General features: G+C 46.8%; 1 protein-coding gene across 8 annotated transcripts in view; it reads right to left on the reverse strand.

The window, feature by feature from the left end:
• Window positions 1–22,651, reverse strand: part of UNC13B (unc-13 homolog B) — a 246,905-nt gene that overhangs the window by 1,627 nt on the left and 222,627 nt on the right. For 3 of the 8 annotated variants that reach the window (XM_055092058.2, XM_003829825.6, XM_034967386.2), the window contains 21 exons: window positions 22,508–22,623; window positions 22,004–22,167; window positions 21,216–21,366; window positions 19,400–19,468; window positions 17,901–17,990; window positions 17,421–17,549; window positions 13,741–13,868; window positions 13,000–13,085; window positions 7,104–7,230; window positions 6,769–6,865; window positions 6,396–6,539; window positions 5,994–6,071; window positions 5,418–5,495; window positions 5,064–5,152; window positions 4,672–4,824; window positions 4,422–4,545; window positions 4,258–4,314; window positions 3,977–4,057; window positions 3,263–3,410; window positions 452–544; window positions 112–271 (listed from right to left, as the gene is read on the reverse strand). In XM_055092058.2, the coding sequence (XP_054948033.1) occupies window positions 112–271; window positions 452–544; window positions 3,263–3,410; window positions 3,977–4,057; window positions 4,258–4,314; window positions 4,422–4,545; window positions 4,672–4,824; window positions 5,064–5,152; window positions 5,418–5,495; window positions 5,994–6,071; window positions 6,396–6,539; window positions 6,769–6,865; window positions 7,104–7,230; window positions 13,000–13,085; window positions 13,741–13,868; window positions 17,421–17,549; window positions 17,901–17,990; window positions 19,400–19,468; window positions 21,216–21,366; window positions 22,004–22,167; window positions 22,508–22,623 (2,362 nt within the window). Of the gene's footprint in view, window positions 1–111; window positions 272–451; window positions 545–1,698; window positions 1,756–3,262; window positions 3,411–3,976; window positions 4,058–4,257; window positions 4,315–4,421; window positions 4,546–4,671; window positions 4,825–5,063; window positions 5,153–5,417; window positions 5,496–5,993; window positions 6,072–6,395; window positions 6,540–6,768; window positions 6,866–7,103; window positions 7,231–12,999; window positions 13,086–13,740; window positions 13,869–17,420; window positions 17,550–17,900; window positions 17,991–19,399; window positions 19,469–21,215; window positions 21,367–22,003; window positions 22,168–22,507; window positions 22,624–22,651 lie in introns of all 8 variants that reach the window. The other 5 variants (XM_055092057.2, XM_057298717.1, XM_003829826.6 and 2 more) reach the window with 3 other exon arrangements.

A 22,651-nucleotide genomic window follows, 5' to 3' on the forward strand; every position in this document is an offset into this window, starting at 1 on the left:
AGTCTTCAGCTGATTTCACCCTAGTCTGCCATCCCCCCGGGCCCTCCTCTACCCCCACCCCTCAAGTCTTAACCCCATCCCAGAGTCCTGTATGTCCCCCCCGTAACTTACAAGTGGAATGTCTCATTGTACTTGGGGGCCCAGTTGTTGCTTTTGGATTTGGTTGTGAACTTCCTCTTCTTATCACTTTGGTGTGGGCCAACCATAGTCACCTCCACGAAAGGCCGGAACATACCCGCTGTCTGCCACTTGAGGTCATTGGCAGCCACCACTGCCCAAACAAGGGAAACCTGTGAGGGATCCCACCAGGATTTCCCAGTTCTTGAACCCCAGGTGACCTTCCCCTTGGAGGAGGGCTGAGCTGGAGGGCTGGGATGAGCAGCCCCTGCTTTTGAGTGATGAGTGAGGCCACTGGGCAAGGAAAGGGCAGACCTGTAAGTCCATCACTCACCTTTCACTGTGACCTTGTGCTCCCCAGTACCAGGGTGTGTAAACAAGTCCACCTGAATAGAGACTTCTCCCACAGGATCGTCCACACCAGACCCTGAGGGACAAATGGAGAGATGATTCCCCACTGGAGAACTCTAAGAGGTAAACCTGAGGGGTGAGGAGGTCACCACCCTATACCCAAAAGCAAGAAGCAATCACCACAGTAACCATGGGAAGTAAGCAATAGGAGAAGGGAAAGAAATGGGATAAAGAACAAGGCTGTGTCTTGTAACACAAGTTAAGCTGACAGCATCTTAGGCGCAACATTTTCCAAAAGTGCACTAAGACTCTCTCTCAAGGATCCCCAAAACTCTTATCTCCTAGGCTAAAGGACTTTTAACTGAAAGACGTTGGGGTAGGGCAGTGCCATCACCTTGTATCGGTGTCTGGGAATTATGTTGACCTGGTGGTGTCTCTTAATGGAAAAATGTGGGTCCTCTCTAGCCAAAAGCAGCAACCTCCCACCTATGCCCAGGATTCCTAGAGGTCCCTGCTTGGGAGGCTGCTGTGCTCTGAAAGACTTCATCCCCCTCAAACCTGGGCCCCTCTATAGAATGAACTCCCCAGTTCCAATCTCTGAAAAGAGCCAATCTACAGGCTCCCCTTAGCAGACACCCCACCCTATTTTAAGAAAACACCTGGCCAGGTGCAGTGGCTCACACCTGTAATCCCAGGACTTTGGGAGGCTGAGGTGGGGGGATCACGAGGTCAGGAGATTGAGACCATCCTGGCTAACATGGTGAAACCCCGTCTCTACTAAAAATACAAAAAAATTAGCTGGCAGTGGTGGCAGGCGCCTGTAGTCCCAGCTACTAGGGAGGCTGAGGCAGAAGAATGGTGTGAACCTGGGAGGCGGAGCTTGCAGTGGGCAGAGATCGCTCCACTGGACTCCAGCCTGGGCGACAGAGCGAGACTCCGTCTCAAAAAAAAAAAAGAAAAAAAGAAAACACCACCACAATCTTACACCCCAGAGAAAATCCTTCTTTGTCCTGAGGTGGAGGGGTGGGAGAATGCTGAGAATACGACAGAGATCAACAACAGAACCCCTTCCTGGGCTATATGAAGGCATTACCCATCTCTAAGACTTGAGATAGAGCTCCTAAACTTTGACAGCTTGTTCCCCCACCCCCAGCACAAGTTGCTCATTCTAGCTCCCAGGGGTCAGTGTTAGCCCATGTTAGATCCATATCTGCACGGTGTACAACATACCCTTTTCCGGACGAATGTCCTCATTAGCAGTAAATCTAATACCTTTCCCATCATGCACTGAATGAGGACAGGCAAGTCAGAGGTAGTAGCAGCAGCAGAACAGAGAAAGAAGAATCCGTTAGCAGTCTAAGGAGTTAACAGCCATTCAAAGCAGCTCTACACATATTCTGAGGGAGCACAGAGGTGGGGCAGAGTGGAGAAAGAAGTGAAAGAGCTGCAGTCAGTGTGTGAATGCTCCAAATTAGACTTCATGGGTCAGAGACCAACCAAATCATGGGCAGAAACAGTAGAAAAATACAGAGAGGAGGTATCTGAGATGAGCAGGACAAGAGACAGGCTGTAGGCTTTAATTTCCTAGACCCTTAAATGATAAAGCAACGGGTAGAAAATGCACACACATACACATGGATTCTTCCCGCAGTTGCCAACCCTGCTCTCATCATATGTGTGCTCATTCCAGGCTCTCCTCATCTTTTATCAAGCTTAAAGCTCAATGCTTCTAAAAAGCCTTTCTGGATTAACTCAGATCTTCCTTGATGGTGTATGCCTGAACATGTACCCAGCTCTGTAAAAGTTCTCCCTGTCCACTTAAGTGAGACTCACAGCTCTTCTTTTGCTCTCTATTCTTCCCTCCCTGGATTGGAAATGAGAACAGATGGGGAATAGAGCAGTACTTTCGGTCCCTTCCATTTTCTCACTTTCCATCACCAGTCTACCTGCTTAGAGCCCTCTCCCCTCTAGGTCAGCCCTGTGCCCCAGATTCACACACAGCTCAGTAATGCCTAAGCGCCAACTTCCCCCACCAGGTTCACTCCCCCAGGCAGCCTGCTCAGGTTTCCTTGGAACAAGCAGTAACAAATGTGCCTGAGGTGCCTCCTGGGAGGGCTCTGCTCCAGCGTCAGAATTTCAACCTGAGCTACATCTATGCAGATGTGTTTTGTTTTGGACAGGCCATGCTGGAGGTAGGGAGGGGTTCTGAGGACTGAAAGTCACTGGGAGAAAACCGGCTTCCTGGGTCCCCTGTGCATAAACAGCACCCCTGAGACTGGAGCCTCAGCTGTGCACAGGGCCCCAGGATCCACGCCCTCCCTTCAGCAGCTGCCATGGTTTGCCTCTCTTCCTTGTCTCCCTATCCATGCTGCAGAGTCTGGAAAGTCTTTTGCCTTCTCTCCCCAGGACAACTCCCAGCAAAGCTCCCCACACTATGAGCCTTCACATTTCTCATGGCTTCCATTCATTCTCAAGGCTTCCTCACAGATTTTTCCTTCTTGCCGCTTACCAGTCAGGGTATATTCCTTGAGTTTAATAAACATGCATGGGCCAGGCAATGTCTGGGAAAAGAAATCTTAGACATATTTCCCAGGCCTCTGTGATTCTCCTGCCTGGTAATGGGTATGGGGTGGAGGTAAGTACTGAGGTCCCATCAAGCAATAGAGATCTGAATTTGAAGGGCTCTCTGAAGAAGTAACTGGATCTGCTCCCAAGGGCATGAAGATACAGACTCCCTAGGGGAAGATGTGTATCAGAGAGGAGAGGTGGATACCCAAAGCCCTCAGGGCCTTACCTTGGGTGGTCTGCGAGCGCACAAAGGTCTTGATGAGAGTGTCAGTAGTCTGTGTGTACAGAGACAGGGCATAGCGTAGAGACTGCAGATCTGGGCTCTTCTCCAGGAAGGTTTTCTTCAGCCCATTGCCTCCTGCATGGAAGTATTGCTGCAAGATAAAAGAGCACCTGTGACTGCTTCATCCCCTTACAGAAAGCAGCTCCCCAACATTGTCCTCAGAGAAGCAAGAAGAGGACTGTGAGAATAGGCTGTTCAGGAACACCCACAGAACCAGAGCATAGGCTCTTGGATGAGTATTATTTGGGTATTTGGCAGGATTAGTAGGGGATGGCCACATTCCTGGAGGTACGGCAGTGTTTGAAGGATGGGTCTTTCTGGACAGGCACAGAAATGGAATAGAAACACTTCAGGCACGGAGAAGAACCAAAAGTGCTCTTTTACCCATCTGAACCTTAGAGAACTTGAGACCTATGACATACCTCTCCCAGGTGCCTTGAAGCACAGTTCATATGTTCCTGCCTTATATCACCTTACCAATGATGAGCATCTTGAATTTAGGAACCATATCTGATTCTGTATCCTTGGCAGTACATAGTAACTCTCTTCTGGATGTGGAGTGTTAAGAATTGGAGGGACACCTGGTCTGGGAGAGTGGAATGCCAGGGCCAAGTGAGTGTGGTGGTTAAGACTGTCTGAAAAAGGGGGGGCCTCCACCTTGATGGTGTCCAGGGCGAGGTCAAGGACTGCACACTGCTTTGGAGTGAGATTCCGTGTTTCCTCTCGTACCATGTGATCCTGTTCAGAGAAATCAGCAGCATCAGGACAGCTCACGGCAGTCATGAAAGTCTTGCACCCACCTGCCAGCCCCCAGTGCATATTCATCTCCTCCTTTTCCTCTTCAGTCTCCAAAGCTCCAATTTCCTTCCCCGCAGCCACCCTCTCTCCATGACTTCAGAAGGACCACACCTGCCAGGAGGACCCCACACCCAGAGTACCTTGAGTTTGGAAAGATGGCTCAGCTCCTTGGCAGCAGTGAAGATCAGCTGGGTGCCCTGGGCAGAGAGGGAATCAGTCAAAAGCAGAGGACCCCAACTCCATCAGGAAGCAGGGAGTGAGGGGAAGGGAGACAGCAGGAGGAAGTGGAAGGAGGTGTCCTTACCGTCTGGTCAGTGAGTGGGGGCAGAACAATCATCCTCTCCATTGTGTTCATCACCACGCGCCAGAGCTCCTTCAGTACACGCTTCAGAACCGTCTTCTCACACACAGTGGCAAAGAGGGTGAGGCTGCAAGTCCAGGCAACAGGTGAGGCCAGGGTGAGAGTTTGAGAACCCCTCTCCCCAAGGGGCTCCCTTGCCCGATAGCATCTGCTTTGCTCATCCCCACAGGATAGTCCTGAATGCTGTACTCACTTGCCATCCAGGAAGTCCATGAGAGGCCGGAGTACGCTATCTGCATCCTGAGCCGCTGAGGCCCTGGCGTCTGGAGATGCATTCCCTGTGCCCCGAACCTGGCCCAGGATGTCGGCCATTTGTCGAACACACTCATCAATCCGTACCTGGAAACTACACATGTGCCCGCAGTGTAGCCTTTCCCTCCCCAAACACACGCTGTCCCTGGAGCGGCACCAGCTATTTGATCCCATTCCCATATGCTCATGGTGCATTTCCAGCAGGGACAGTCAGCAGGAGTACAGGGAAGATCCACACACCTGCAGCTATATGGAGAGGTGTGGGGCAAGGGCTCTGGGATTGGCTAGGGACCACATCTGGCTCTGAGGGCCTTGTATTGTGGGGTCACTGACCTGTTTCCAAACACCATGCTGAGCTCATCCAGAACCGTATTCAGTTTCACTTGCAGCTCCTTCAGACTGTCTGCAGCTTCAAGGTCCAGCTGTATTCACAGGAGGTAAGCCTGGCTAGGCTGCTTTTCTTACCCTCTTCTACCCTGCCACACCCCTACTACTTCCTTGCAGGGCTTACCCCAGTGCCTATTCCTCCCTCGCAGGGCCTTACCCGAATGCCTATCTCAGATTAAGCCAGCCCAGACCCCAAGCTAAATTCCTGGCCTACACCTAGTTAAGAGAGGGTGGAGTTCTATGGCCAAGGAGCTCAGGAATAAAGGGAAAATACAGTGACTCCCAAACCCTAAGACCTACCTCCTTGCCTCCCATGGCCTCAAACATTTTCTCCAGCTGGACCCTCAGTTGCTGCATATTGTTCATCAGGATGCAGGGCTTTGGGGACAGATGTAGCTGTTGAGTCTTGGCTCCTTTCAGCATAGGACCCATTAGCCTAGGTTCCCTCCATCTCTCACAAAAGCCACAGGGACTTCACATATGACATAGGTTTCTCCCTCAGCACTAAGAGCTGGGGCCAGTTCAGATAATTCTCCTTGACTAAAAGCAAACGTTTTCATTTTTAAGCTGGGTGGTAGGTACTCAAGTATTAATGTATTATCCTTTATAACTCTCTGAATATCTAAAGTTTTTATATATATATTTAAAAAAAGACTAAGCAAAGGTCTAGCTTAGCAGAGGATAATGTACCAAATGAGACTCACAGGAACTCTGTCAAGTTCTTGTAATTTTGTGGCATGGATCTGAAGCAAAGCCATGGTGGGAATCAGGCATCAGGAGTGTCACCCCAACCCTCAATTCTGAGGACAGCTTCAAAAGCAAGGATTCAAATGTCTTCCACTCTCTTTCTGTAAGAGTCCCAGGGCCTGAACCTACCAGTTTCTCCTTTGTGCAATAGGCTGGGAAGTCCTTTGACAAGATGTCTGCATACTGCATCAGCACTTTCCCGATGGTCTGAGAAGAGGAGAAAGGAAAGAAAAGGAAAGGGAACTCTTAGCTCTTCTATGGGGATCTTGCCTGAGGTGGCACTTCTCATCACAGAACAATAACAACAGGGAGGTAAAGGGGGAATCTCACAGTACAGGAGAAAGCTCTCTCTCAACCACAGAACAGCACTAAGACAGAACCATCTGTCTGCCCCAGAAACCAGCAAAGGAGAATGGGGGTCACACGAGCTTTACCAGGAGGCCACAGTGGAGAGGTGCTGAGCTCAGGCCTGTGATGAGACTGTGAGTGTGGTGGTGGTAAGGGGGAGGGAGTAGGAAGAGTTATGGTCACCTTAGCAAACCTCCTCATGTAGTGGGCAAGGATGCTGGGGTCTGGGCATTCCAGCTTCCGGATGATCTCAAAGCTCTGATTGAGTTGTGTGAAGACATCCACCACAGAGCAGGAAAAGAGTGCATGCTCTGATGTCTGCTGGAACTAAGGAAGACCACACACAGGGTCACCATCCACAGCTGCTATCTTTTCCCAAGCTTGTAGAGTTTGAAAAGGCTCTGACCAGCAAGAGTGGCTAATGGCCCTCAACAGCCCTCCTGTGAACTCCACAGGGCAGGCATAGCCATCCTGGCCAAAGCCCAGGAACTTCTGCCAATAGCTAATTGCTGGGAGACCTGGCCTGAACCCGGTGCAGCCAAAGCCCCTGACTTACTCCATCCTTCTTATCTCGTTCCAGGGCCCCACGCAGGAATTCCAGGGATACATCCTCATTCTCATCCAGCCATTGTAGCACGAACTGCTCAAACCACCTGCAGCCACAGCAGGAGAACAGGGGCTTAGAACTAGCGGTGGGAATACGCCACTTCCTGACAGCTCCACCAGACTGGGATCCTCGGGATGGCAGGGCACAGTTTAACACTTTTCTTTGTCTACGGTGGTACCTGAACAGGCAGTCCCCGAGACTGGCTTGCTGAAATGAATTGGGGATACTAGCCCTGCCCACCCAGAGGGCTCCCTTCCCTCTGTAGTGCCCACATGATGACTCACGCTGGGTACTCAGGCACCTGCCCCTGGAGGACAGGCAGATCCCGCACGTATTCATTGTGGAGCCACTTCACCTTGAAGTGCAGGTTCATGTAGTCAGCACTTTTACACAGATGGTCTTTCTCATGCTCTAGTGGTAGGGAGAAAGGTTGGGTCAGGTCCCAGCAGTAGAGGCCATGGTTCCTGAGCCTTCCCAAGGCAGCAGATCTGGTCAGGCAGCTCCATCAGATGTCTTAGGACAAGGGTGACTCCCAACCTCCTTCTCACAGCCATCTCTCCCCACCAGTGTTCTGCTCAGCAACTCTCCACAAGCTTGGCCCAAATCTTCCTCTAGAAAGACTAAGCCAGACTCCCAGATAAAGCCTGCAGTCTTTTTGCTCTAGCGTTTGGAAGTGGTCTTTTTGTTCTAGCATCTGGCCTCTGGTGTAGAAGAGGAGAAAGGGCCATGGGTGCTGATGCTGATTAGTAGGGAGACTGCCCATGACTGTAGAGGACAATGGTTTTCCAGGGCCTTTCTGATCACAGTAGCTGAGTCATCCTTCAGACAGGCTTAAAGGCAGAGATGAGCAGGTGTACATGGCATGAATGGGTCAGTGACAACTACAGAGACAGGGAAAATCAAACTGGGCCCAAGTTGACAGAGCAGTTGGGCAGCCATGGTGTAATGGAATCTTGAGACAAACTGAAGGGCTCCAGGGCAGAGCTGAGACATTGAAAAAATGAATTCTCAGGGAAGTATGCAAATATGAATAGTCAGTTTGGAAACTATGGAAACACAGCCAGATGAAAGGACATATCATGCTGCAGAAAATGGGGCACTTACTACAAATTTGAAAAGTCATCTTGCTGAATCTCCAGAGCCTTCTGGAAAATCCAAGACAAAGATAACTCACAATTTGCTCAGAGTCTGGAGCACTGGCCACACCCATAGGTTCTCTTCATCTACCCGCTTCATAGTTGAAGCACTAATTTGAATAATAAAAATCAATTGTATGCTGACACATCAACATAATGGTAAAAGCAAGCAAATGTGGGAGAGGACTAAGCAGCAGAGAAGAGAAGGCCACTGTCCTTGGGGACTTTGTTGCTCAACTTTGAGTTGCCATGGGTGATGCTCCTCCAAGTCAAGGCGGAACATCCAGGCTGGGGCAGCTGGCCCTTGTGAACTAGTGTAGCAGACACTGAAGGAGGAAATGGAAGCCCGGGATTCTGCCTCAAAGGGCTTCAAGTCCCAGGAATTTCATTCCCTGGCACTGCAGGCAGCACTGTCTCAACCTAAAGTTGCATTTGCAGTCTCTTCTATGAAGCAGTGAGCAGGAGAAGAGGGAAAAGGTGTAAGACTAGAGGCAAAAGGACAACTAAATGTTCTTACCACCCAGAAAGAGGACTTTTCGTATACGAATGACAGTGGTTGCTTGTGACAGAGCAGACACCAATGAGCAACAAAGAGAGTGAAAAAATCAGGGACATCAGAGAGACCCTCAGGGACATCAAAAGAGAGCCCCTCTCCTCCACCCCCATCCCCTGCTGTTCTGGAACCAGTCTAAGAACCTAGAAACATCAGGAGGGCCCTCCTCCTTCCTTTTCAAGCAGGGCTGCCCATCACTCCATAACTCCCTAACTCTTTCTTTTAGGGACCTTCAAGTTACTGTTTCTACATATAATTTTCACTTTCTCTGTCAATTTATTATCTGCACTCTGGCCCCTATCCCTAATTTCTGTATTAACTTCTCTGGTATAAAAACTAACTGACAAGTTCTGAAACACCGGTCACACTTTAAACTATTCTAACAAGTCCCATGGAGTCATGCTCCAGTAAAGTTGTTTGAGGTGGGGTAATCTGTCAGAAAGGCCAGTCCATAACCTCCTGCCCCTGACTTCCACCTAACTCCCTCCTTTCCTCCTGGAGAGCTCTTCCAACCTCATGATTTCAACTACCCAGTTTGCTGGTATCTCCCCCTAATCTCTCTTTGGTTCTGGTAACGTCTATATAAACTTCTTATTTTTTTTGAGATGGAGTCTCGCTCTGTCACCCAGGGTGGAGTGCAGTGGTGCTATCTCTGCTCACTGCAACCTCTGCCTCCTGGGTTCAAGCAATTCTCCTGCCTCAGGCTCCTGAGTAGCTGGGATTACAGACATGTGCCAGCACACCTGGCTAATTTTTGTATTTTTAGTAGAGTTGGGGTTTCACCATGTTGGCCAGGCTGGTAATGAACTCCTGAACTCAGGTGATCCACCCGCCTCAGGCCCATAAAGTGCTGGGATTACAGGCGTGAGCCCCCACGCCTGGCCTATATAAGCTTTGGATGGAACATTTCATCATGCCTAGATTTAACTTGCCCCTGTCTCTCACTATCTTAAAATCTCCAGCTGAAGTGGAACAGAGTACACCAACTAATCTTACCCTCTTGTTCAATGCTGAGCATCATCCTCAAATCTTCCTTCTACCTCTTTATTCATACCCAGTTAAATCGCCAGCCCCTGATTTCACCTCCAAATGTCTCTGGAATCTATCCATTCCTTCTAGCCACGCTATTACCTGCCTAGGTCTCATTGCCCCCATCTGTAACCTGGATTACTATAATAGCCTCCAGACTGGTCATTCTGCCTCCCAATCCACTCTCCACACTGTAGACAGAGCGACTGGCCTTTCTACATAATAATCTGATCATGTCAATCCCTTGCTTGACATATGTCAGTGGCTCCCAGCTACCTCAAGATAGAGTCCAAAAGTCAGCTGGGTGCATTGGCTCACACCTGTAATCCCAGCACTTTGGGAGGCTGAGGGGGGTGGATCACTTGAGGCTAGGGTTCAAGACCAGACTGGCCAACATGGTGAAACCCCGTCTCTACTAAAAATACAAAAATTAGCTGGGTGTGGTGGCACATGCTTGTAATCCCAGCTACTCGGGTGGCTGAGGCATGAGAATCGCTTGAATCCAGGAGGCGGAGGTTGCAGTGAGCCAAAATCAGCCCACTACACTCTAGCCTGGGTGACACAGAGAGACTCAAAAAAAAAAAAAAAAAAAGAAAAGAGAGAGAGAGTCCAAAAGCCTATGCATGGCTTACAACCTCCTTCACGATCTGACTCCGTCACACCTCTCCATCTTCAGGTCTTACTTATCTCTTCCCCTACCCTCTGAAGTGCTAGTCACACTGAACTGCTGCTTCCAGTTCTCCAAGCATGCCAGCTCTCTCTAGACCCCAGGTCTTGGACATGCTGTAGCCTCTGCTTGAAATGTTCTGTGTCTCCCTTTCTTGTCACTACCACCCTCCTGGCTAAATCTTATTACCCTTCAGGTTTCGGCTTGTACATCACCTCCTCCAGGAAGCCTTCCCAGGTCCTCAGAGTCTGGGTTACATGGTTCTCCTGTGTGCTCTCAGCACCCTATACTTACTCCTCTTGTGGCATTATAACTTTGTGTTGTAACTGCCAATTTATACGACTGTTTTCTAGACTGCTCTGTGAGTTTCTTAAGGGATGGTGCTATGCCTTATTCATCTCATTGGGTTCCAATAACCAGCACAGAGCCAGGCACAGAGAAAATATTCAATAAACATTTGGTGAATGGAGTGGGGATTTACTGCAAAGTGGCAAGAAGGAACTTTTGTTTCATATTTTAATTGGGAGAGTTGTTACACAGTTGGGCTTATTTGTCAAAACTCATTAAATTGTATTCTTAAAGTGGTCTTATTGTATTGTCTATAAATAATACCTTAATAATGTTGACTTACAAAATATTTGGTGACGGACAGCATTTTCTTTTCTTTTTTTTTTTAATGTTTCACCCTTTATTTTATTTTATTTTATTTTATTTTTTATTATACTTTAAGTTTTAGGGTACATGTGCACAATGTGCAGGTTAGTTACATATGTATACATGTGCCATGCTGGTGCGCTGCACCCACTAACTTGTCACCTAGCATTAGGTATATCTCCCAATGCTATCCCTCCCCTCTCCCCCTACCCCACCACAGTCCCCAGAGTGTGATATTCCCCTTCCTGTGTCCATGTGATCTCATTGTTCAATTCCCACCTATGAGTGAGAATATGCGGTGTTTGGTTTAGTCAGAGTCAATGCCACTCTCCTATCATCCAGGCCCCCAAAACTCCTCCCCTTCTCTTGCCCTCCATATTCTGACAATCACGAAGTCCTGTTCTGGCTTCCTTCCAATGTCTATCAAAGCCCATTCTCCTCTCTCCACTTCTCGTCTCTAATCCCAGCACCCTCTATCCCTAAATTATTACAACAGCTCTTCATTATCTGCGTTCTCTGATTCTAGTCTCTCCCTATTCTAGCTGCCCTCATCTCCCACTGAGGTAGATCTTATTAAAATACTGCTGGGTTCACATTGCATCTATGCTCAAGAGCCTGCAATGGTTTCTTATTGTTCTTAAGAACTAAGATTTAGTCAGTGCTGAGTAAGTGCCAGGCAGTATGCTAAATACATCTCAGTACTTCATCAGTTCAAAGAAACAGATGCTATCATCACTCCCATTTTACAGATGAGAAAATGGGAGCTCATAAAAATTAAGTAGTTTGGACCAAATTCACAGTGCTACATAGGCGGTGAAATTGAGGTATGAAATCAGGCCAACATTAATTCTTTCTCTTAAAGTAGAAGTTTTCAATCCTTTTGTGTTTGTTTTAAACATTAGCAGAACTCCCCTTTCAAAAGAAATCTCAGCTAGAATTCCATGTAAGATTGATAAATGCAGGGCTGGCTGAGCTGTCATCATGCAAGAGGCCTGGAGCCTAGCCTCTGGGTTTCCCCTTCAACTTAGCTCCTAAGATACTTCTGTTTGAAAACCTCTGCCCCACCTCACACTACTTCTCTTGTGGAGTTGATTCACTTTTCATAGGTGTTTTCTCTTTTCCCCCAAACCCACTGGAGCCAGAGTTCTTCAAGAACTGAGACTGTACTCCCCATCAGGCTCACTAAGTGGCATCTGGAGGGAGAGACCAATGACCTCCTCCCTGGCCTGACAGCAGGCAGCCCTGCTCTGGGCTTGTGTTACAGAATGTACGCGTGTAGTCTGTGGCTGGCTCAAATGTAACACAGATCTTCAAGGTTTCTTTCAATCTCAAGACTCACTGATTCTAAACCTCACACATTCAAGCATCTGAGGGTGGCTCATCTGCCCTGCCATCCCACCCAAATAACAGATCCAGACTCTGCTTTGTCCTTGCCCAGATGGCTCCTCCTCCTCCTAGATGGGCTTTCACAGACTGAGTAGAGAGACTACCACACATAAAATGGCAGGAAACGCTGCTAAATAGGTGAGTACAGATGGGTACAGATAGGAAGGTCTGATGTAGGTATGGAATGATATCTTTGTGGACCAAGGTAGGAAATGAATAAAAGAACAAGCTGAATGAGTAAGATGAATAATAATTTGCCTGTGGCCCTGCTCTATAGGAGAAGTGAGGGAAGAAGTATCTTCCTGGCATTGTCATACTAATCCAGAGCAGCTTGCAAGAAAAGCCAGGCCAGAGAGTCCCCAACATAAGAAAACAATTACATCTATCTGTGTATTTAAGGTTCTCTGATTCTTTAAAACTGAAGGTTCCCAAGACCATTCTCCAGGAAGTAGGCCACCTAAGAACACCCACCATGGGAGAATTTCATCTCTGGGCTGGGAAGGTCTTGAACAGGCAGTTGCTCCAAAGCTGGAAGGAGGAACCTACATCCACACAGCCATTTTCATATGTCCTTTGGCTGCAACTTTGCCCACCCAAGGTCTCCTGGGGCCTACATCCCACTAGGCCTAGAATTCCTTTAGTTTCTCACTATACCACTCACCCAGAACTTGTAGTTGTCTAGAAGAGGAAAGGGACAGTGAACGAGGAGCTTGGGCTAGGAGCCTGGCAGCCCACTGATTTGAACAGATCCTTACCCTCCAATGCATATTTCATGTCTTGGGCAAACAAATGCCACATCACTTCTGCGCTGACTTTTCCCACATTCAACTCCTGAGGAAACCTGGATGACAGAAGAAACCACAGTCAGAGAATAAGGCAAGAGCCATTTGATTTGATTCATTTCAAGGCTAAAGTGCCTAGTTCTTGGAAGTCATATTGGAGAGAGGAGATGCTTAGGGAACAGGGCTAGGTCCAATCTGGAGAAAAGGGGCCCAGGGGCCAGGGGCCAGTGGCAGGACAAGTGAGGGCAGAAGGGATCCCCGTAGGCAAGACGGGCCTGGGGGCAGAAGATGCCCAGAAGGCAGGGAATTGAGAGGTAGAGACTCTCCAGGCAGAGGCTGGAAAGCAGGCGCAGGCTAAATAAGCTGGAGGAGAAAGGGCAAGTGGGGGTGGGCTATAAGAGGGCCCACTTCATTCACAGTGGACAGACACATACACACATGGTCTCTGGATCCCCTGGGGCTCCTATGGCATTCCCAGTCCCAGAAGTCTCTCACTCCAGGGAGGCTGGCTCAGTCTGGCCAGGGACCCCCATTATATTTCCACACCTGTCTCCAGAAACAGTTACCCAGACAGATACAAGGGACAGAGGGACAGATGGATGGACAGGAAGAAGAGGTGGCACTGCAAACATACAGAGACAGGAAAGAAAGAGGTTGTTAGACAGATGGACAGACCAACCACCAACAGACAGGGCCAAAGAGGGTGATACTCACTGGTTCAGAACAGGTGTGTAGGAATTCTTATCTTCCTCTATGATTGACACGATGAGTGTGATGAGCTTGGGCCAGAAATCCAGGTTCCGAATGCTGGGCCCTTGTTCCTCTGGAGGTAGCTCCTGCTTCTTGATCCAGAGGACACAGTGAGAGAGAGGGAGAAAGAGTCAGAGTAGAATGTAGAGGATGTCTCCAACGATCCTCTTTCTCTTCCCCTCCCTATACCTCTTCCTCTAGAATCAGGGACCTTTCCTCTCCTAGAGCCTGTCTTCCACAAGACTATCCCTGTTCTGTAAGAGTGACTATTGTGAGATCCCTGAACACAGGGAGCCTATCGCTGAGAAGTTCTCTCTGATAAACTTGGTCAGTCCAAGAGACATAAGGATGCCCATCCTCCTTCCTTCTCTCAGTTGCTATGGGCAGAGTAACTCGCTGGCTAAAGGAAACAGCCCCTCCAGCCTTACTAAATAGGTCTACTTCTATGCGGCCCCTACAGGCAGGCAGCCCTCCTCTTCTGGTGGTATTCGTCTACTGACAGCACACTACGACCACACACATACACATCTCAGGTCTGAGAAGCTCTTTCAACTTCTGCAGGAGCTACTGAACAGATCTGGTGCGCATTTCAGCCTTTCAGTGGAGTAGGACTTCCCTTGATTCCCTGAAGTTATTAGGGGGAAGAACTGCATCTAGGAAGCTATCTGCCTAGCTAGATAAGATAGGGCCTTACTTGGGAAGAGGCAAGGGAATACAATGGTGACTTTCAGGTAAAGAGAAATCACTCTATATTCACAGCCCAGAAAAGTGAAGTAGGAGTCACCACAGGGAGGCTGGAACACACATTATCTCCCACTAAGTCAAAGGTGAAGGTGGAGCTGCCCAGAAGGACAGGAACAGGGCCTTTATGTGGGATGTCATATGTCACTGGAAAGCTTCCACAGTCCTTAATAAGCCTTCATTATCAAGAAGTTCCTAGAAACCAGGACAGAATCTTTAATATAACTTAAATACATCTCTTCCTTTTATTTTTCTGTCACTGTCCTGGCTCAGGCTCTTATCATTCAAGGATTTCTGAACTGGTCTTTGATCTTCAATCCAATCCCTCCTCCTTGCAGCTATCGTGATCTTTCTACAAAGAAAATCTCAATGTGTTACTCCTCTGCTTAAAGCCCTTCAACGGCGTTCAATACAGTTTAAATTCCTTAGTTTACATCTTCCAGAATATGACTCTCAACCTCATACCTTACAACTCTTTTTGTTCCAGCTATTACCACACCACCACCACTTATTTACTGCTTATTATGTGCCACACACTCTGCTAAGACCTTTACACACATTATCCTATCTAATCCTCACAACAACTCCATTTAGCAGAAATTATTATCACCTTCATTTACAGATGAGGAGAGTGAAGGGCAGCAAGGTTACATGACTTGTCCAAAGTCATGCAGTTTTAAAGAGCAGAACTAAGATTTGATCCCAGATAGCTGAATCCCACAGCCGGATGCCATAAGTACCCTAAATTGCTATACTTCTTTATCTTATTTTTGTCTTTTTTTTTTTGAGATGGAGTCTCACTCTGTCGCCCAGGCTGGAGTGCAGCAGCGCGATCTCAGCTCACTGCAACCTCTGCCTCCTGGGTTCAAGCAATTCTCCTGCCTCAACTTCCCAAGTAGCTGGGATTCCAAGCACCCACCATCATGCCTGCCTAATTTTTGTATTTTTAGTAGAGACAGGGTTTCACCATATTGGCCAGGCTAGTTTCAAACTCCTGACCTCAAGTGATCCACCCGCCCCGGCTTCCCAAAGTGTTAGGATTACAGGCTTGAGCCACTGCGCCCGGCCTGCTTACATTTCTTTAAATTAACAAGCTCATACATAATTCTGTGCCTCCAAGCATTCTATTCTCTCTGTGGTATGCCCCTTCCCTCCAGCTCCTTTCTTTAGTTAATTCCTACTCCTTCCTCAAAATTCAGATTGAACTTTGCCTCTTCTGAGAGATTTTCCTGACATCCCTGGTCTGGGCTCCCACAGCACCCTCTGTGAACCTTTGGTGTAGATGTATCAGAAAACTACAACTACAATAAAACATAGTAACAACAAAATAACAACAACAAAAAAACAATAAATGTAGTAATTTGCCCTGACCTCCACTAAACAATGAGATCCCCAAAGGCTGAAATGTCTCTTACTCAACTTTATGTCTCTAACGCTCTGTTAAGTGAATGAATGGATGAATAAACCAATGACTGAAGGTCAACAGATGGAAATTTTAAAACACATCAAGAGTTTATGCCAGTGTAAATATGGAATAAGGAAAAAATGAAATTGAGAGAAAGTAAAAAGCAGATACCAAAATACAAAGGCTAAAGAGTATCCCTGAATAGTTTATGAGAACAGTGTCTTTCCTCGACCAGAGACTTCATAGACAGATGACAGAGGAGCCTAGAATGTATCAAGTAAAACAAAGGCCTCAGGAAAACCTCCCATGGATTTCAGAATCAATAGGAGGCTTTACAAACCTTAAAAGGAAGAAGCCTTAAATACATGGCTGGCACAGAAAGTACACTTGGGAATGAGAAGAGGCAGTAGGAACAAGATCTTAGTCTTTATGAGGGTGTTCCTAGGAAGCTTTACAAATTGGATGTAGTTACTTAAAGATAAATGTCCAAGACATTTAGGTTGTCCTGCCATCATTGGTTGTCCAAATCCCACTGCCTTTTAAGGTCTATCTCAAATGTTCCTTGTTTTATGTAGCTTTTCCTGGTATCTGATCAAGAGTGCGAAAAGACTCTTCCTCCTTGGAATTCCTTTAATCTTATCCCTTTTTCAAGGCCCTTCAAACAGACTCTTTTGATTAGAGTTATATATATGTTTATGAGACTGCAAACTTACTGAAGGAGCACTGTGCTCTCCTCAGTCCTGGCCTAGAACAAACATTCAATATTTGTTGGACTGAAGGGAATCCACTCTGCAAATGTATGGTCAGCAAGAAACTCCTAAGATTGGAACTGTAATTGAGTAATTGGAGCTAGAAGTAAGTTCTGGCTTTGAAATAAGTTGGGAGCATGGATCGGGGATACTATTAGAAGGATCTGGGAAAATGTACTAAGTCACCAGGTACTGACTTAGGGTGCCAGGCTAAAACAGGTGAAGTAGCTCAGCCTCACAGAAGGATAGGGTCAGTCTTGATAGCCAGTGGATGAATACAACCCAGAAGAACCACACATTTCAGACAGAAGTAATTAGAGGGAAAAGTAAAGCTTCCAGGAGCCAGCAGCTCAGAGACCACTTCAGATCTCAGAGGAAGGAAGCCCAGAACTTGCGACAAGAGTCCGCAAGAGTCAGAATAAAGTTAAACTTGAGGGAGAAAAAAAGACTCTGGGATGGACTGAGAATTCCCCTACTCAACCCCTGAACTGTGCGTGAATTTAGGTTTACTTTCTTCAACATCATTATTGTTGCCATTTCTGTTCAATTCAGGTATGTCTCATCTTGCCCAGGGGTCTCTTTCCATCCACATATCTCACATGGTCCACATGGTTCATACTCCACAACTCACTCACCCTTGAGAACATCAAGTACTTTGTCCTGAGTGCTTTTCCACCACCATCATGAAGGAAAACTGAGGCTCCAAAGAGCCACTGACAGCTGGCCCCACCTGATCCTGAACCTCTTACCAGCTGGTACTGGCGGCTGTATAAGTCGTGGCAGTTGTTGAAGATATATTCATATGTGGAGTTCAAACAGGCCTTCACACAATCCTTTACCACCTGGCTGGCTCTTGGAGGGCTTTGCAGTTCTTGTACCTGCCAATTAAAAGAAGAAATATGGGCCCAAGGACCTGCTCACCTGGGTGGGATATTCTCCTAGCACTACCCCAAACCTACTCTAGATTCTTTCATCCCTGTCTGGGTCCCTAGACTTTTCCCTGTGATGAAATTGCCAGGATAGTTGACAGGGAAAACTTCCACCCCATCCTCATGGATCCATAGTCTATGTGCTCTCTCAGAAGTAACCCAGGGAACAGGTACACAGAAATGTAAGCTTAGAGGTGATGAATCCTGTAGCCTCAGACTCTGCCCAATGATTCTCATTCTTCATGTTCCTGTAGCCAGGTCTCCAGCCCAGCACCACCCAAGCCCCAGTCCATTTCTTACCTTCATTCTGAAGAAAGTAATGCTGGTCAGCAAATCCACTGTGGATTTTAAGTCCTGAAGCCGTTCAGGACTCCCAGCAGGGAAATTATTCTGTTGCAAATCAAGCAAATGTAAGAAAGGAACAGAGGACTATGAAAACCTTCCCTGCCAAAAGTGATGATATCAAAAGCTTCCCTAATTGTTACCTACTGGGTTTTTCTCTAGTTGAGCTGGCCAAAAACACTGTAAAGTTACAGGTCTCCTTCTCTTTTTTCTATTGATGCAAACAGGCTCTTGCCAAAAGCAGGGGTTAATACTCCCCACCCTAGAAAGTGACACATCCTCCTCCAGCCCTACTTCCCATGCAATGTATAAGCACTTGTACAAAGGAACACACAGGCACACACAAACTTACACACATGCTTTTTTCTTGGATGAAGATTCTTACACACCAACAGTGAGTTCTTCGAAAGTTACAATCTAACTGTATATCCTGGAATATAAGTGGAGCCACACTACAGACCAAACTGAGGTCCAGGACCTGTACTTTTTGTACAATAGAACCCAGCTCTTCTACTGTTCTGCAGCCAGCAGATGGCAGATCTCTGACCAGAACTGCTTTTGGAGTGAGTTCCTTAGGAATTTCCAGCCATCCTTACTTCATTCACTTTGGCACGAGTCTTAGGAGGGAGCTGCTTTGAAGAGCTGAAGGGAGATGCTGAGCCTGTCTTCACATTAGTGGTCAGTTTTTAAACCTTCAAATGGCTACTTATATGCCAAATATAAGATATACAGTCGGCTGTCCATTATTTGTGCAAATGGAGGGCACTTGAGTGCAGACAATTAAAACCTCATTTCTTTTTGACTTTAAGGTTGTTTTTATACTTACTTTTTAATGTGCATATATTGCCTGTTCTGAAAATTCACACACTTTAAAGCAAGTAATGAAGCCATTTCTAAGATCTAACATAGGAGGAACTAAGAAACTGCCCATTTCCTTATCCTGTCCTGTCCCAGTAACCATCCTCCTACTATACCTATTTCCTCCCTTTATACTAGGAATGGACATGCTCTCTGATACAGATTACTTGCAAAAGCCAAGCTATTCTCTGTCCCCTAGCCAGATTCTCACACCTCCGCTGGAAAACGAGGAGAGTATGGAAAAATGCAAAAAAGAAATGTAATTAGGTATCTAATTTTTTAAAAGGGTACTCCTGGAAGATATTATCCTCAGGAAACTCCCTAATGAGAATGTCACCAGAGAGTTTAGTAGAGTGTTAAGAATGAGGTTGGAAAGACAACTGTCTATAAAAACTAACCATACCTGCTGCTATTTATACACCACATGGTCCCTGGAGTTAAAAGAACCACAGGTGTCAGTAGCATTGGCCATTTGGGTGGATGTGATGACACAGACCAGTTTTCCCTGGCCTCAATCTTTATAGCCAAGATTGGCCTACAGTCTCTCTGGGACTGTGCTTGATATCTATTATCCTGCCCACAGCCATGTCTTCACTCACCCTGTATGTAGAGAGGTCGATCCTCAGTGAGTTGTGTAGCTGGTCCAGCAGTTTTACAAATCTCTCTTTCTGAGGGTGAGAAACAAATAAAGGGGAAGAAAAAGAGAACCTGTGTCTGAGTCCCCTAAACTATAACAGAAACAGAACCACCCCTGGATGAGTAGAAAGAGTCGGGAGGCATTGGGTTGGAGACACATCCCTGCCCATGGGAAGAACAACAAACAGTGTAACGGAAAAAATGAGATAGAAAGTCCCTGTTCTATCTCTTTGCAGCTCTGTCCCAATCTGGGAAATCTCACACTGACAAGGAAAAAGCCAAGTCCCTGGGGGGAGAAATGGCTCCTTCTATACGAGAGTCAATAGGGCATGACCAGTGCATCTCTATACCTTTGGGACTGTAACTTATCTTAGTTAGATAAGAAGAAACTCCAAACACATTCTCTCTTGAGTCTGAGGTCTCCTGACTTATCTCGGGGTAGTGCATAACAGTTATACAGCCACAGCCTAGCAGTGATGATAGGAGGGAGAAACTGATGCATTTGAAAGATAACAGGACAGGCAGGAAGGGGTCTCTCTTTAAACCACATTCCACACACATTTCCCATAGTGTATACTTTTTAAATGTTAAAATATCTAACATATACTATTTTAATAGCTGATTTTCATAGAAAAAGTATAATTAAACATGGAATCATATGCCTGCAGGATGTTGGCATCCCACTCCTAGAACTCATATATTGATTACATGAGTAGATGTTGATTAAGTCAATACATAATGAGATGAGGCAAAATGGAACAAATATTTGACTGGCTTAATAAGTTACACATCTACAGAAAGGCTCTATCAACAAAAAAAATTCATTAGTACAAAAAAGTCAGATTTCATAGACTCAGTGAATTGGGGTGATATCAGTAACTTTATGCCCAAAATGGTAATTTTTGTGTTGGGTCAGAATTATTTTATCTAGCTTATACTGAATTAATGTCAGGTGACATTCTGAGTAATGACTCAACTTCTCAGGTACCTTACCCCAGGAAGGGCACACCCTGGATAGGGAAAACAGTCTGGACACTAGAAAAGGAACAGGTTCAAGTGCACACTGGCATCATTGCTTAGACATCAGTCTCATATCAACTCAAGTAATATGAATCCGTCACAGACAGACTGAACAAGATTTTAAAAAATCCATTTGTGGACCTGCAAGACTGAAGAATATGGAAGACTATCGTAATTCAACCAAGTTGTTGGCCCAGAGGGGTTCTGGCCAAGCCCAGGTGGTACCACCCCCAACCACCTTCTCTTCTTTATCTGTGTGTGAGGAGAGGCTATTAGTATAGTCCGCATACCCATAAGGAAACAGGAAACAAGGTTCATCTATCAAAATGGTAGCTATCTGAATTTTAAGCACATCAAGTAACTCTATAGGACCAGCCAAGAAAAATCAAACTTGGCTGGGCACGGTGGCTCAAGCCTGTAATCCCAGCCCTTTGGGAGGCCGAGGTGAGTGGATCACCTGAGGTCAGGAGTTCCAGACCAGCCTGGCCAACATGGCAAAACCCCCATCTCTACTAAAAGCACAAAAATTATCCGGGCGTGGTGGCGGGTGCCTGTAATCCCAGCTACTCAGGAGGCTGAGAAAGGAGAATCGCTTGAACCCAGGAGGTGGAAGTTGCAGTGAGCCGAGACCGCGCCACTGTACTCCAGCCTGGGCAATAGAGTGAGACTCTGTCTCAAAAAAAAAAAAAAAAAAAAAAAAAAAATCAAACTTTATTAATTGGTAACAAATGCAGACATATGTGTTTACATGATACTTACCCCAAAGTTGGAGGCTGCAAAGCGATCAGATGCAGAGACATTGGTAGAGGCAGTTGTGTGGGCATAGTAGGCATTGATGTTGGCCAGTAAGGTGCTCATCACTGCTGGCACACCAGGACACATGTACTTGGATGATAAACATGCAAAGTGCCTGAAAAACACAGCACCCTCAGCCTCAAAGACTCTTCAGGGCTTGCAGCAAAAGCCAAGCAGGAACTCTAAAAGTTTATGGGATAAATGAAGCACAGCCAGGGCAATTGCTGCCCTCTCTTGCCTAGGGCTACTTTCTGCACACAGCTCTAGGGGCAGCCTCACTGACAGAAAGGCTACCCTGCTTCTCATAGCAATCTGGAATTCCCATTCAAGGAGTCCTGGTCAACTCCATACACAGCTGCTTTCCCTGCAGTTTAGTGTTCTCTTTGAACCCCCAGGCCAGTCTAGGCCAGACCAGTTGTCACAAACACATGTACACGAGCACACATACCCTGTCTGCTCAGGCCTGTGATGTCTAGGCAGGTTGTCCTTGCATACTCTCACATGCCTCTTTCCCTGCAGAGTTCCCTCAACTCTGAGGCAGACAGAAATACCTTTTCCGTGAGTTACAACATTCTTTTTCTACATATACCCTTCTTGTCTTGGGGCATAGACCCATCTCACCCAGCTCAGAGAGGAAAGTAAAGGAATCACTGCATGCTACCTCACTAAGGACCTGCCCACCATGTCAGTGTGCCTTAATTAGCCACCCCAGTGATTAGTAGCCACTTCCTGGTGCCCCAGCAGAGACTCACGTCATGGCCTGATATATGGACTCAATGCCATAACGCATGGCAAATTCATCCACAATTTCTTGGGCTGTCTCATCAAAGTACACCTTCCAGGCATCGTCTCCTCGAGCTTCAGGGATGCGGACTCCTCCACTGCCCTGAATGTCTGTGAGGTAATGGAAAAGATTCTGCAGGAGACAGAGCAGAGAAAGGGAATGGGTTAAACACATATGAAAAACAAAAACAAACTTGGTGGTAAAGCCCAGAAGAATGTGCACAAGGTTCCACAGAAATTCTGTCCTTCCAGTCATTGCTCAGTTCCTCCTGTGGCCCCAGTAGGCTGTTCTCACATTAGTGGAAGAGAATGCAGTCTGAGTTCAGTCACTTGGACTCTCCAGGGTAGCAGAGTGAATCAAGGATAAAATTTAAAATGGGCCTCAGATTCCAACCACCTAGCAATCCTACTTATGGCCAAAGGCCTTGCCCAGCACTGCTTTCTGATCCCCCACCTACCAAGGGCTGGCTCACCTCATGGAGACACGTATACTGCACGTGGTATGGGGCTACCTTCTCCTCCCCCTTGATCTCCACACTGATTTGTAGTCGGATAGCCCCTGAGACGGCTGATTTGTCTGTCCTCTTCTCTAGGAAGGAAAGAAGACTGGAGATTGA

Source organism: Pan paniscus, chromosome 11 (assembly GCF_029289425.2).
Source record: "Pan paniscus chromosome 11, NHGRI_mPanPan1-v2.0_pri, whole genome shotgun sequence".
Classification (NCBI taxonomy): Eukaryota; Metazoa; Chordata; class Mammalia; order Primates; family Hominidae; genus Pan; species Pan paniscus.